We start from the raw sequence: 15,753 nt of genomic DNA on the forward strand, positions 1-15,753 counted from the left end.
ATGCAGTATATACTAACTGCAGAAGACAGTAATGACCCTGACTGACCTCAGTAATTAACACAGTACTACTAAATATATTGAATATGATGTGATCTTGAATTCCCTGGTTGTATTAACTGAGTAGGTTTCCCAAAAAAGATGAAGACAATATGCAAAAAAAGCCTTCAAGCATAGAGCTTCATTAAAAAGCATTGAGCAGCTTCTCTCTTTAATGTTACTGTTTGATAGTCAAAAGTTAAAGCTGCACTAATCAATGATATTCGTAATGTGAAAGGTGTTGCTTCAAGTGATAAACCCGCAGATAATTATCTGACTCTGCAGAAGACATAAAAATCTTTTAGCTCATTTTTTTGTCTCGTTTTTATTTTACTACCCACAACTTGACTGTTTTTTTCCCACTCTCACATGTCCTTCAACACTATCTATGTACCCCGAATATGAACTATTACCTTCAGGCAGATTCTTATAAAGTGATGTGAAAACATCAACAAACAACCCGCTTAATCCTTAAACATTAGGTTTTAATTTGTTGTTTTTATCTTTTATCTCGCAATTCATATTCAAATATCCTTCTTTCCTCCTTGTGTGTCTTGTGCCTTCTTGTGCTTTTATTATTGTCTTTGGTGTACTACAGTACATATGGTCGTGTTGGTGTAATTAAGTTGATTGCAGCTGTGTGCAACACGGTTGCCCAAGCCAAATTTCCCAGCAGGGATAATAAAGTATATTTAATCTAATCTAAAAAGCATTTTGAATATTCGACTTTAATTTATCCGGCTGCCAGAAACCCAACTCCAAATTAAAACTAATGTTGCTTAATATCTTCTGGATGTGTAACACGGACAATCATTTGCTAACACAATGTAAGATGGTAATATGAAAAACATGTGTGATGTTCAGTTTGTTGCAGAGCTCTTTTCCCTAAATACTGTCATTAATTCAAAATTCAGGTTCTTCAGAAAACTTACTGGCTGGATTATGTTGCTCTTGAAGAGGCTTATTTACTTCAGCAAATAGTTAACAACCGACAAGGGCAGCTAATCCTCTATAAAGAAAGAGGTGAGGGTGGAGACTAACAACATGGAGCCTTCCCGCCCCGATACACCATAACAAGAAAGGCCTCCACTGTCTCTACTCACTACTTTCACTGAAACCACAGCTTCAGAGAGAAGAGAGGACGAAGACGGATCCTGGCCTTTTTTTTCTTTGAAACAATGTATATTTGTTAATCAAAATATCTTTGGATGGGACAAGAGAAGAAGAACCTTATTCGTGGTGAATGTGGAATAAGAAGTGTCCTCCTATCTCACCAGTAACAGAGAAGGAGGATCAAACGAGTGACAGCAAGCTCGCACAGAAGAATGGAAAAGGTAGATGTACAGAACCAGGAAAAGGCCTAAACTTGGCTCGGCAGCTAGAGTAAGAATGAGTCACATTATTTAACCGGTAGCTGAGTGTAGAGCACACAACAAAACTGCAATCCTGACCACACTTGGCACCCAGAATCGCTTGCCTGAGGGGAGGGAATCTAAAATGAGAGAGAGAGAGAAAACATGAAGAGTTTGGCAGCCAGACAATGACATATAAAGCGGACAAACAAAGAGGCTCGGTGCCAGTGATCAAACTTGGGGCAACTGTGGGGGAGTAGTTATCCGGTCTAGGCTGATTCGTAGATCCCCAAGTTTGTTCAGCTGACAGCTGAGTGTCCAGAAGGTGGCTAACAGGATGAGGGCACATGGCCCCACGGGGATTACAAGCAGCAAGAAGAAGGTAAAGAGATTAGACTCAAAAACACAGCCTGCTTTTTTAACCTCGTCACTGTTGTCACACTGACAGCGCAGGAGGAAACTCCTGAGCCAAAACTCTATCAGGTCACTGTTTCTCATTCCTCCACCTCTCCTCCCTCCCTCGCTCCCTCTGCCCATCCATCCATGCAGCCTCCTCTGTGGTCTACAGGGACCATCACGCCAGCAGCCAGGAACTAACTTGCTGCTGAAGAACTGAGCAGATATAGGAGTGGACCGGACAAGCTGAGCATCTTGTCAGCACTGATGACAACACTTTTGCACACTCTGCTCATGAACTCAAGATAAAGAAAGATTCTGGATTGGATTGCTGTTTGCAACAGTCTCCATGCAAATGACAACTTCAGGCTTGAAAACCACATAAATTTGCCCATCATGCATTTGAAGTCAGGACTATTCTTCACTTTGTGTCTGTTTACCATCCAAGCAAGTCAAATAGGTAAGAATCCTGCAGGCAGGCTTGTACTTCCTTTGGTTATTTATGAGATTTTTCTTTTAGTTATTGTCTTTGTAGTACAATTGCATAAAAAGATGCTGTTTGTTTGAGTACCTGCACACGTAAGTGCGCACAACTCTTCTCCTGAACAAAGTTGCAACAATCGAACTCTTTAAGAATCTTCTCAAGAGGGACCGAAATTTAGAAAATGAAAGAAGAAAGGTTGCTGTCCACATGACTTTAGGTTTAGTTGATGACAGATTATCCTTTGGTGTAAAGACCTTTCTGCAGGTTTTACTGCATGACAGGAGACTTAAAGTCTCAAGGGCAACAGGTTTTTTTTCAGTTTGAAAGGTGTGTGACTTTATTGAAAATCTCTCTCTGCAAATTACAAAACGCTAGGTCATCCTCAAACAGATTTTTTTATTTTAAGAAAAATATCAAGCAGCCAGTGTGACACTTAAGTTCATCAATATTCACCGTGAATTAAATGAGCAGAGAAGTATAATAGATGTTCACCGAGAAAGATAGCATCATTTCACCAGTGATAACATTTGCGTCCACACTGGTTGTCTTGTTCAGTGTGATGTGCCCGGGTGAGCTCATTATCCTGAAGGAAACAAAAGCCATTCTGTTCCCAGTGTCGCAGGACGCTAATCTTTTCTGGCTTGTAATTCTGCTTTGAGGCCGTACTGCGACTGCACTGGGCATTAAGGCCCGCCCAAACACAGCCAGACCCCTGTGTCTCTGCATGTGCACGTCAGGCTTCAAGCTTACCAAAAAAAAACCTCCCCAAAAACATTCAAATGTTGTCTTGGTGGAGTTAGTGTTAATCAAAGCACAAATGATTTGGCTAAACTTCAAGCCACCTTCTGAGCTGCAGAAATTTTTGGAAGGGGAACATTTGTTGGGTGCCTGACAAGCTACAGCCGACCAATGTTAGTGATCACTCATTCTTTGCATGATCTTGGTGTTGGGCCAAATTTGGATTTGAGGGAAACAATATTGTTCATTGTAGAGATTATTTATGGGTAATGCAGTGATTAACTTTTTTTTTCCCTCTGGCATTTACTTCAAGCAAAACATCAATGAATGCCTGCTTTGAGCTTCCTTTGTGGTTTATTATTAATTCCTAAATAATGATTAGTGCAGCACGCATGCACATTCCTACTATACCATTATATACTGTAAGATATGTATTGTATATAATGCAATGCAACAACTACAGTAAACTATGTCCCAAATATAATAATAATAATAATGATATTTACACATTTGTTGGACTAACAGTTGAAAAGAGTTTGCAAATGTTCTGACAATTATGATTATGATTATTACTCTTCTTGCTGTGCAATCAGAATAACAATTCAGTACTACTCTTTCATGAATGTTTTACATGCAAATACACATTTAATACTGCATGTATTAGTCAGTGTTGCAATGCTCACATGTTGCATTAGCTTGCATACATGTTTGATATTGTGTCATTCAAATACACACTTGCAGCTTGCAACATGCTCTTGCCTGACACTTTCTGGACTCTTCCTGTCGTCCAGTGTTGGTCCACCATGCTTACATAACTACGTTCAGTAAGCACAAGTTAATATCTGTCTTAGAGATTCAGTATTAATGCATGAAGATGTCGCTTTATGTCTTGTTTATCTTAAAAATTCAGCCTCTCCTCCAAAAAGCACTGTGTCTGATGCCAATGTAACAGTGATTATATTATTTACCCTCACTTACTCTTTTTCATTCTTCTATAACCTTCATTCTGTTCCCTAATCTGAAGGAGGCACAGTTTGTTATTTAGGTCCAATGACCTTAAGTCTGTGTTTTGGGGCTCATAAATCCTGGCTTATTGTCTTAAAAAGTCCCCTGAGGTTTGCCACCTGGCATCACAATGACTGCCTTTCTTCTAAAATAGCTTTATTCAATGGGGTGACTGTTAGAGAGCGTGCTGGCACGGTGGCTTGTGTAATGGTGTGGAATTACTTCCTGTAATGCCTCACCGGGGTGGCTGAGCTTGTTTTCTTTACTAAGGTGATCAGAAATTTAGGGCAGCATGTCCAGCATCTCAGTCATATAATTTATGGAAATATACCCTGCCTGTGTTATGGCTTTAATGGTTTCCTGAGGAGGCTTGTTTTTTAAAATGACTAAAATCAGATGCTTGTATACCTTACTTTAATCTCTTAAAATGCACGCACATCTTTTTTCAACTGTAATCCACATGCGTGTGTTCTTGCACATTCACACCTGGAAGCTCTCCAGTGCAAACACATCCTTACACTGTTAAACAGCTTCAGTGATGCAGCGTAGGTCAAGTCGCTCAAGGGCATCTCAGGCAGCCGTTCCACAGAGAGAGGACAGTGTTACTCATTCGCTCTCTGCACTTTACCAGCATTCAGAATGATATCCTCCTAGTCACAAATCAGCACCTCAAAGCTTCAGGCTGTGGACATTTTTACACTACAGTGAATTTAAAGGCTCAAATAAATCTTTAAAGAGATACATACAGAGAATTTGTTTCTGCTAAATTGTCCCAAAATGGGCTCTCAGATACCCTCTACGGATGATGTACTGCAAAGTCAGCAGACAGATGCCATTAGGTAACATGGTGAATTAGGTATGTCATATTAAATGTCACTCCTTAATGGTAGCTGATGTTGCACTTGGTGATTAATGCAAGTTTCATAAGAACACCCAACATTAATACCACAACCCCAGTTAATAAAACAGACTTCAATTAAGATTTTAGTCTCAATCTGAGATGACCATGGTGACATCATGAGGGTGTTTCCATCAGTGCTGCTTGTGACAATCTAAATTATCTTTGTTTGAAGAATTGATGAAGTGTCCCTTTAAAACAACACTTTGCTTTGCTTGTTATAATAGAAACTTAAATAGTATTTTGTTGGGTAACGCTTTATATTAAGGTGCTTGTAATAAGTGTTAGTTAATTGGTAATAAGGTACTTATCAGATGATATACGTCATATGTCATTATATATTATATAAGTGCAAATAGCAAATGCATTGTTAGAGTTTAAAACATTTATTGGCACTTTAAGAAACTGCTGAAACTTGACTGCTTGGGAATATTAATAAAAGTCTTTATTTGAATTATTTATCATGAGTACCCCGCCTCTCACCCAAAGTCAGCTGGGGTATAAGCATATATAAGTATAGTACATCTTTCTGCATACATAGTGGTACCAGATTTAATGACTGAAGAAGCTTATTAAGGTTAATAAAGCCTTAAATGTGCACAGGAGGTTATGGCGCCATTTATGTTAAAGTGATGGAACAAACTAAAAAGAGCCTTAAAGTGTCTTTTGGTGCTTCACTGCCTAAAACATTGTATTTATATGTAATTATATATTCAGTATCAGTATTGACAACATGCAGTGGTCATTCCAGACAGATGAATTGCAATAAAGCGCCTGGTAAAGCATGTCAGTGTCTTCCTACAGCAGATTTGAATCCAGTGCTTTGCTGCACATTATCCCCTCCTATGTGACCACGCACATTTAAGGATGTATTAACCTGAGTTAGTTTTTTTTTTTTACAATTGCACAGGTAACTGTTAACAAATGCATAATAAAGTCTGTGCAGAAGTCTTAAGAAAGCAACAACAAAAGCTCAGTAAAAGTTTAAAAATGACATTAAAGGTAAGTCAGATAAACTCAATACACGTTTGTAACGTTTGTCACCAGTACTATAAATGTCTTACACTCAAACATAAATCTGTTTATGATGCTGTTATTAACATTTATAAGGCTAACTAACATATCCATGTTAATAAGAATCTTATTGTATATTCACTGACATTTATTACAAGAACCATAATATGAATAGTTACCCTCTGTTTGCAGCAAATACTATTTGTAATTGTGGTTTTAATTTCTTTTCATGATGGCAAATCTGTTGCAGAATCTATCCTCATGTTAGATAAGAAGGATTTTTGTGCTTGCAAGTTATTCAATTGTAAATCTGTTAATATAATACAAGCTAATATAAATCTTTCAATTTACTTCAAGTACAGTATGTCACTAACCACAAAGGAATTAAGAGTGCTTCGGCTTTGCATTGTCACCCATCAGTTGTTAAAACAATCATCCAAAGAAACACTTTGTGCCACTGAGTGAGAACTCTCACACTTACAGTCAACAAAATTTCAGCTACTTCCCATGAAGCACTCACATGTTTTACATTTACTCTAATTTCATGTGCTGAATCCTCAGGCCATATTATTATGTTTGTTCCTAAACTTATAACTTCACTGATTGCCCTTGCAGACCTTCATGACCACGGTTTTTCTGGACTCAGGGATGTGAAGTACAGACACTTTCTAGCGGCGTCCAGACCAATCAGACACACCGTAAACGTCAAAGCTCCGGATGGCCATCGGACGAAGAGGTCGGCACTCTTCACTACAGGGGTCAAAGTGTGTCCCCAGGAGACCATAAAGGCGGTCGTCGGCAGCCATCGGGCCTATTACAAACTCAGAGGTAATTATGACTAAACATCTTACGGTGACATGAATAAACCCTTGCTAAAACACTGACTGTGACTTAATCAATGTCTTAGTAGTTTGATACACAGTATCTGCTTTGATGTTTTTGGCAGTTGAAACTTTTTGCAAAGTAATCCTCTTACTTATATGTAATGTATCCAAATCTTATCAGTGAATGCACATACACTGACTTTAGACACACACACACAGTGAAACACTTTATATAATGATGTTATATGCAAATATCCTTTGTCCAAGAGAGATGGATTGTCAGTGGGCATCGCTTGCCACCTTGGCTGTTACAACTGCTTAGTAATTCAAATGATTCCCCGACAGCTGCTGGTGGAGTATGAGTTTAAAATGAGGCAGATTAATTTGGTGTATTGGTAATCGCATCACTACAGAAATGAGTTTGCGGGAGAATAAATTTCCCACAGGCATCGAGGTATTGGACAATGTGGTACTTGTTTCCCCCACAGAGGCAGATAAAACACACTGTAGCTTCAGGGGGTCTTTGTGCTCATGATTTTAATATGCACAAAAATGTCACGGGCATGCAACGACTTAAATATACAGTTTGACATTTACTGAAACAGGCATTACTACCTCCTTGTGCCGTCCCAATCATATCATGTTAAATTTGTTTTGTGATTTATTGCAGCATTGTAGCAGCGTTATGTGCTGCGTATTGATATGTAAGGCCTCACTGAAATGTTTCTCTGAGGGGAATAAGCAGATAATCTTATAGCTAAATCACAGTAAACTCCCCACATGTGGACATGCCAAGAACAACAATCCTGTTTATCCTTAAAATTTGATTTTCTCCATTCTGTTATTTCCATCCTGCCTGCCCTTGTTGCACATATATGAAATGCCATGTCTAGTAATCTCTTTTATGTTTTTTCCTCACATAAGATTAGGCGATGGTTTATATTAGATGTGTTTTCTTAAAAAACATTTTTCTGTGAACAGCCAAAAGAAAACATCAACAGAATTGTGTGATATATCTTCAGTTTGTCAGGAAGCGATTTGGGAAGCGTTTCGGATCTTCTTGGACAGAGTCCCCAACTCAGAGGAGTACAGAGCCTGGGTTTACACCTGCCAGCATGAAAACCTCTGCATGGACGATCTGGCCCAGAACTTCAGCAGCTCTCAGGAGCATTTGGACATGGTGGCCAGAGTGAGTCCAGCACCGACATGCTTCAAATGCTTTCACTGACAATTCTTTAAATGACTATGTTCTATGTTTTCTTGTATAAATCTGTGAAAGTTCACATCTTGTGTTTTATTTTCAGAGAGTAGCTGAACAAGGTGAAGTTGTAGAGTAAGTGCAAACCTTCTTTTTACATTTTGTGAGTTTCCTGTATGCTGATAATTCTTTTTTAGATATACTTTAAAACCAAAATGTGCTCTTAGGAAACATTTGTTGTCTGTTAACAATGCAAAGTGGTTCATAACTGTTGAGTAATTATGAGTAATTTCATTGAGAGATCAGATCAGAGGAGCTTTAACACCTCGGCTAAAAATGTTCAAAAGTTGTTCAGAGCAACTAAATCTTTGTAACACTAAACTAAACTAACTAACTAAAAATAAATATTGATTTTCAGCATAAGAAGTTTGGACTAACTCACAAGTTGTTGTGGATAATTAAATCTCTAATGGACAAATATCTGATTTCCAGAGTTGTTGAAGGAACCCCAGATGCAGAAAGGGAATGTGAGTCGGACACAAATGCATCAATACTCTTCACCGAAAGGAGATGAATTACTTTATGACCATATCAGCTATCAATACGTTTTCGTTATAACCTCATAAATTAACTGTTGAGTTGCCTGTTTTGTCACAGGCACCTGGACACCCCCAATGATTCTGCTACCAACTGAGAATGATGCAGTAAGTCAACCCACAAAGTTTCAGGACAGTATGACCGTTTTAAATATTTAAACAATCCAGGCGTGCACAGAATCAGGCCGCACAAGTCTCACGACAATGTCATTTGTCTTTTCTATGCCAGATCCCAGAGGACCCCAACATGATAAAAGAGAACTACGAGGAGTACACTGTTGAGTTCAGTATCACCATCGTGGATCCGACATACAGCAGGATGCTCAGTGACCCAGAGACGCCACAGTACAGTGACATTGCACAAGAGCTCACAGACAAGGTGAGAGCCGAGTGTTTGCAGACCAACAGCAAATGTTAGCAGTCTGCTTTACCTTTCTTTACAGCAGAGCTGTGTTTTAAAAGCTTTTACTCGGGGCATTGAAACCCTGAAACCTCGAAAGGAAAAGTAGCACCAGCTGTTTTGTCACCTTTATCTTTACGGACAGAATATCCTCCTCTGTCTTTCTGTCTTGGCATATAATCCTCCCCTCAAAACAAAACCACCCTGTCACAGCAGTGCTGTAATATTATGCAGTTAGGATGTCTTACAGCGAGTTCAACGTGATTGCCCCTTTCTTTGGCATTGTATTGTTAAGCGCAAAACAGCTTTAAGGTTCCCACCAGGGGACTTTAGGTAAGACTCCTAAATGACTACAAGCCCGAAATAGTCAAATCTAATCGTATAGATTATCTCAGACTAAGACGGCGTTGGCTGTAGAAGTGACTGGAGAAGCGTACTGCACTGGTGCAGTGCATGGTATGAATGGTAATGGTATGAAACCATTAGTATATAATTTCTTCTTTTTTTTAATGAATGTAAGAATTAAACAGTATGACACTATGAAGGTGAAATAATCACATAAACACATCCTGATGTGTTTTTTCAGTACGATCACAGTATCATCCTGTTAGATTACAACAAGTCAAGGCCAACTCTCAGTATCACTTACATCGCCATACCTGTTGCCAATTTGTCAGTTTGCCAGCCCGTAATTCTTCCCGTCATTTCAGAGCTGACTTCCCGCCCTCCTCCAGCTCTGCAGTAGTCTTCAGTGTTTCCACCTTTAGCCATCACCTGACCTTCACACCCAATACAAACCTGTTCCCAATCCCCTAATTAAGTCTCTGAAGTCACGACTCGTGACTTTCTTCATCGTCTCCAGTTCTTCCGTTTGACATTTGTTTCAATGTTTAGTTTGTTATGACCATATGTCTGCCTTTTTTGACTTTCCCACTTTTTTAGTGTTCCTGTGTGGATTAATGACCCTTCTGAAAAACATTTTTTTCTTTTTTTTTAAATATTTTGTATACATTAATCTAGTCTGCTTCTAAGCAAATGTGTGTAGGTCCATTACCTGCAACACTGAGCCTTTACTGCCGCATGTAAGCATAAACTAAAGATTATTTTCATCAGTGATTAACATCTAAATATCTAAATTATTTTCTTTAGTAATAGGATATTATTAGAAAATGATGAAAAACATAAATTATAATTAGGTATTCACATTCAAAATTTGAAAATTGGGAATGTTTGCCATTATCTGTCAAACTAATTATCAATTAGTGGACCACTTGTTGCAGCTCTCGTGTTCGGTAAATAATGCAGAAAATATAGAATGTTGTTTTTATTGGGCGCTCTGTTACTGTCCAATGAATATATACGATGTCAACTTTTCATTAAAAAAGCAACAGCCCTGTAGTAAGGTTTGTAAACATGCATTCATAAGAGAGACAGTTTATACTGAACAGCAAATCCTAATACTGCAAAAATATATAAGAGATAAAATTTTCATGTTTTTTTCACATTCATTTCATATTTCTGACTCTCCGGGGGGCGGGGGGGGGTGGGGGGCTGCTCGTTGGCATTGCAGCAAAACAACACATCCAATTTGTATCGATCACCTCTTCAGTTTGAAGCTGAGGCCTTTATGTAACACACAGAGCAGGGCACCTCTGAGCAAGCCTAAAAATATATCCCTTCCATCAACCTTCGGGGCAAGCCTTGAAACTAAATAAGGATGTCAGTGATGCTTCTTGCTTTAATGTTCGCTAATAATGCAGGTTTAAGAGACACCCGTCTGACCTGCTTAGAGCAGCTAATCAAATTAAAGATCTTATTTAGAGAAAAGGGGAAGAAATTGGACAAAATGAGACATCGCAGCATTGACGGAGTATGTGCGTTGGGTTAACACACAAATGCTCCAAAACAAAACGACCTTGGCCGATGGAGATAAATTTTATTTCATTATCTTGTTGCCTGTCTGTGAAAATAGAAATATTCGTGAATACCAGATGCAGTAAGGCCAGGCATCATGCATACAGATGTCCACACGACCTGACTGATGTCGCACTAATCAGATTTGAACCATTAATAGCACGTGTGTGGAAACCAACCTGAATACTAAAGCTTCTACCACAAGTCACAAACCTCTGAGTCCTACGATGACTAAGGCAGACCCAGGTCTCATGATTCAGACTACCCCGGGCGTTTGCCCTCTACCGTGTACATAGTGATACAGTTTTAGCAAACACAAAAGCATAAAGCTGCATGGCTTTCCTATTAGATTTATTAAGCCTATACACATTTTCTACTCCACATCAATTAATTTAATCATTGAATTGCGCTGAGAGTTTATCTTTAAGCTTCCAGCATTCACAAATGTCAATGCGGTAACAATAATGAGCAACAAATGTACAAAAATTAATATTTTGGTGAGAAACTAACTAGCCTAACAGACTTTAGTTGTACACATAAACACACACTTAGTCCAACAACAATATAATAATCAGAGCATGCTACATGGTGATACAAAGTGACTTTGATGAGTGCATCTCCACAGTTTTATACAGAGAGCTTGTCTGTACAAAGAAATGACAACAAATGGGTCACCACATGTCGTTTGTTAAAGGTACTGTTCAGCATTTTGGGAATGCTCTCATGCCAAAGCTAGGAAAAGAAAACCCCCAATGACCTCTCACAAAACAAGTTATTCTCATGAGTTCATTTGTGATTTCTGAGATTTTACTGGGTGGACTAATTCTTGGCTGAGCACTCACTGAAGTCTTGTTGTCAAAGTTAGGTTGCCTGGAAACCAGAAAAGATGCTATGAGAGATCACAAGAGCCTTTCCTTTAACTAACAGTTCCCCTTTGTTTCCAGTATAACCTAACGGGCTGCTGACTCCTGATATATTTTCAGTGGACAGATACTTATGTCATGCTTGTGGATGGAGCTGTATCAATTTCTCATCAAAATGTGTGTCCAGCAGAATGCAAGACAAATTTTGAACACACAGGTGCATGTAAAGTCAATGAAAAGATGGGAGTGGGTGCAAAGAGACACAAATTTGCCTGAGGTGGTACAAACTGAGGTTCCTAGTTGGAACTTATCCCAGTATGAATCTAGCTCTTTTTCAATGTACTATCAAATGGTCCGGTGGTCACATTTGCACACATAAACAAGGAAAAACATAAGCTTCACTTTCTGCCTGGACACGTCAACTCTATGGAAGAATGAGAACGGCATATTTCCCAAAATGGTGAACAATTTATCATCTTAACCTTCGTGGTTCTCAAAACATTTAGATTTCTACAATCTCATGGCCAAGAATTTGGACAGATCCCTTGCTGACACAATTCTTTCAAAATGATGTGCTGAAAAAATACAAGTAAAACAGCAAATGCAAAAAATATAAGGCAAAACACAAATAACAAGCAATATTAGGACAAGACTGACAGATAAAATCAGGTAATGAGCAGCAATGTTTATGTAAAGACTGAAGCAAAGCTTAAAACTAAAGCGAGTATTTGAGAAATGTTAGGTGCGTTCAGATTGTTAGATACTGTATTTAAGTAAGGTTAGTTAAGAATGGAAAGTTCATGCTCTCTCTGAAGCATTGGAGAGGTAGTTCCAATATGGCAAAAAAAAAAAAGATACCGGTATGGAGGCTAAAGTCGTCTGTCTCCTAAGCCCAGATTTACTGGAAGCTCCGGCGTTTGGCGAGTTCTGGACCCAGAGTGCTGTGTCTGAGTGAAACAGAATAATCTTATACTGCTGACACAATGGCTCTCTGATATTAAAGCATTAGCATAGTGCAGGTTTGATCAAGAATTGTGGCGATTGCTTAAAACCATACCACATTTGAACAATTTTATAAAAAGAAAAAATGTATGAAGAAAAAAAATTAAAAATTACTTTCAAGAAAACAGCAGTGAGGAGGCCTACTGCGAAGAACACCTCATTGTGCAGGACAACAAGAATTTAGATTAAAGCACAACTAAACAACCAACAATATATGTTGCACAAATGTACCTCTATCATATATTTCAGCTTGGACAACAAAATCAAATATGAAAATGAAGCATGCAAAACACAATATCAACACAAAAGCTTGTGTACTACCAGTTCAAGAAAGGTATTCCAGTGATTATACTCGGGGGAGCTCTTGTTGAACAGGTCATAAGAAAACACATGTTAGTGACCCTCAAGCTAAAGAAAACCACTAACTCTTGTTCTTTTCCACTACGGTCACCAGAGGGGTACTGGCTGTCTCATCGCCGGTCCAGCGGGGATTCGTACGGGTCTTCGTCAACTCTGAGGGGAATGGCCCGCTACCCTCTTCTTGCAGGGTTTCTGTCACTTCTGCTTCGTCATGATCGACTTGACCCACATCCTCTTGAATGTCTGAGTTCTCGGGAGCAGGTCTGTCGTAACCGGGTTCCTCCACTAGCTTCATCTCCGTCCTCTGATGCTCGCCACTCCCTGTAGGGGATGGCAAAGGCTCCACATTTGTTCTGATTCAGTGCCTTGGACAGCATCCTCATGACTGGTGTTTGTGGAGACCGTCACTGCTGCTTCTTATACGGATATCTCAGTAACTGTGTGGATCGTAGACTCTGGAGGGTCATGGTAAACCACAGTAGGTGCATCAGGAAGTTCTTGTTCTGGTTGGGAGTCTGGAGTTGCCAAAGGAAGGTCTTCATTTGTTCCTCAGGGATGCCATCAGCAGATCAGTTCTGTAAAATGAATGTATCAGAAAAGAGGTTTTATAACCAGATACAGTTTATTTGTGCATCAAATTATCTGTGCAGCTGATAGGTAGAGCCAAAATCTCACTGTTTTGATGACTTGTACAAAACCACCTTCACTGTAGCCATTGGTGCCATGTTCCACCTTTGTTTCCCTTTTAACTTATAGTTCTGGGCTCTAGCTTCATGTTTAACAATGGACATTGTGGAATAATCTTCTCATTTAACTCTGCAAAGAAAGATAGAAAGGAATAATCTTTTCCTCTAATAATCTCATATCTCGCCGTCTGACACTATAATATATTCTGTGTCAGGTTGTTCCGACTCTTCATTTAAGGCGGTATGATGTTGATGATGAGTGAAATATTTAATACACAAGATGCATCAATCCATCAGGTTTGGCTGAAAGTTTGGCTGCACAGCATGGGTTTGTAATGACTTCAACCATCAGCAGGCTGCTGCTAGTTAATAGGTTTTAATATAATGCATTGCCTCAGCAGGGTGCATCTCCATGTACTAAAGCGAACCCCCAAGTCTAATTGTACTTCCATTTTTAGAAGAGGTGATTGTTCTGTGCAGAAGAAAAATACATAGGTCACTGCTTATTTGGACAGACAAGTGTGGATCCAAGTTTTTTTAAATGAAGTACAGTTTAAATTCAGTGAGATTAATTTAATTGTTTTCCTCTAATATTTAATTCTCTGCTCTTTCTTTTAACTTGTTGTCTCTTTTCTATTTTTTGCTTTTATCCAATTTTAGATCTTTAGTCATTTCTTTCTTTTGGTTTTGCCTCATCTAAGTACAAGCCTTCTGGATAAGTTTACTTCTTCTTACTTTTCTCGATCTGAGATGTGTTGTTTTTATATTTATACCCCTCAGCCATTCCTGTATTTTGTGTCTCAATGAGCTCATCCTCCCACTGCTCAGAATCAAGACTTAGAAACCAAACCGTGACAGTGAATTTTGAGTTTTTGTAAATAGCACTCCAATGTCTCCACACCACATGTTTGGTTTGACTTCTTAAACGTGTCTTTCCTGACTGAACTTCAACACCTGGTTCAAAACAATCGAAGTGTCACCTCTTTAGGTTCAGCCTCACCTCCGTCATCAGGCTCAGTTGGTGGCATCTCCTCCACCTCTGGCTCTGGCTCCGCTTCCTCTACCTGCTCTGTGATAGTTTCCAAATTTGTGTCTGGTGTTATAATGTCACTGGGCTCTTCAGCAGTACCTCGGTGGATTCCTCCTCTACTCCTGCCATTAAAGGGGTCTCATCTGTGATGACAGGTGTGGCTTCTGGGAGGATGTTTGGGATGAAAGGCACGAAGGTGTGCGTTTCTGCTTTGAATGTAAGAGCTTCTAAAGAGTTTCTATCACTGCCACAGTGGGAGGAAACTTTGGGTGGAGGTATTGCCTCTGTGGCCCCTTGTGGGTGTCATCTGCATGGTTTATGCCAAGCTCTGCATAAGATAAAAGGTAGAACTGAAAAGGAGAGACATTTATACAGGTTTAAAATCCTATTCTGAGCACTAACATAATTTAGAAAAGTGAACACAATAATAAGCTTGCCAGTCTCAAAGCTGAGTGTCTGTATGTCCAGCGGTAGTGACGGTTCCTGTTTTAAGGCCTTACGATGATGTGCTTCAGTTTCAGAGCGTTTACATCCCCACCTGGCTCCTCAAGACCCTCAAACTCATCACTGAGCTCCGTTTCTCCATTAAAGACTACAGCGTAACGCACAGACAAGTCCTCTGATCTGATAAAGACAACAAATCATGTCAGAAACATTCATAACAGACAGAGAGGTAACTGGTGATGTATGCCCGTTAAGGCAGACTTCTCTTCAGACTTGAGAAATAAAACACACACAAAATATCTATTGCAGGAGAGCAGTATCAGACATTTATATTTTTAGTGTCTTATTTACTTATTTACTTTGTCAAAATGAATAATAATTACAAAGCAGGGTTATAGTGCCAAGTTTTTATAAAACCTTAACAAGTTGATTAACTCACTGAAATCCCACAACACGTATCTCTTTGAACCCTGGAATCTTTCAAACACATGAAGCACTATACAAAGAAAAAGA

The 15,753-nt window shown here is 39.1% G+C and overlaps 1 protein-coding gene across 3 annotated transcripts in view; it reads left to right on the forward strand.

The window, feature by feature from the left end:
* Positions 1–1,247: 1,247 nt before the first annotated feature.
* impg1b (interphotoreceptor matrix proteoglycan 1b) overlaps positions 1,248–15,753 on the forward strand; it is a 27,300-nt gene continuing 12,794 nt past the window's right edge. For 2 of the 3 annotated variants that reach the window (XM_019277440.2, XM_019277441.2), the window contains exons 1-7: positions 1,248–2,244; positions 6,539–6,751; positions 7,770–7,936; positions 8,052–8,080; positions 8,438–8,472; positions 8,603–8,649; positions 8,771–8,920. In XM_019277440.2, coding sequence (XP_019132985.2) covers positions 2,181–2,244; positions 6,539–6,751; positions 7,770–7,936; positions 8,052–8,080; positions 8,438–8,472; positions 8,603–8,649; positions 8,771–8,920 — 705 coding nt within the window. In that variant the 5' untranslated portion in view covers positions 1,248–2,180. The remainder of the gene's footprint in view (positions 2,245–6,538; positions 6,752–7,769; positions 7,937–8,051; positions 8,081–8,437; positions 8,473–8,602; positions 8,650–8,770; positions 8,921–15,753) is intronic. The other variant, XM_019277438.2, reaches the window with a different exon arrangement.

Source organism: Larimichthys crocea, chromosome XXIV (genome assembly GCF_000972845.2).
Source record: "Larimichthys crocea isolate SSNF chromosome XXIV, L_crocea_2.0, whole genome shotgun sequence".
NCBI classification, from domain to species: Eukaryota; Metazoa; Chordata; class Actinopteri; family Sciaenidae; genus Larimichthys; species Larimichthys crocea.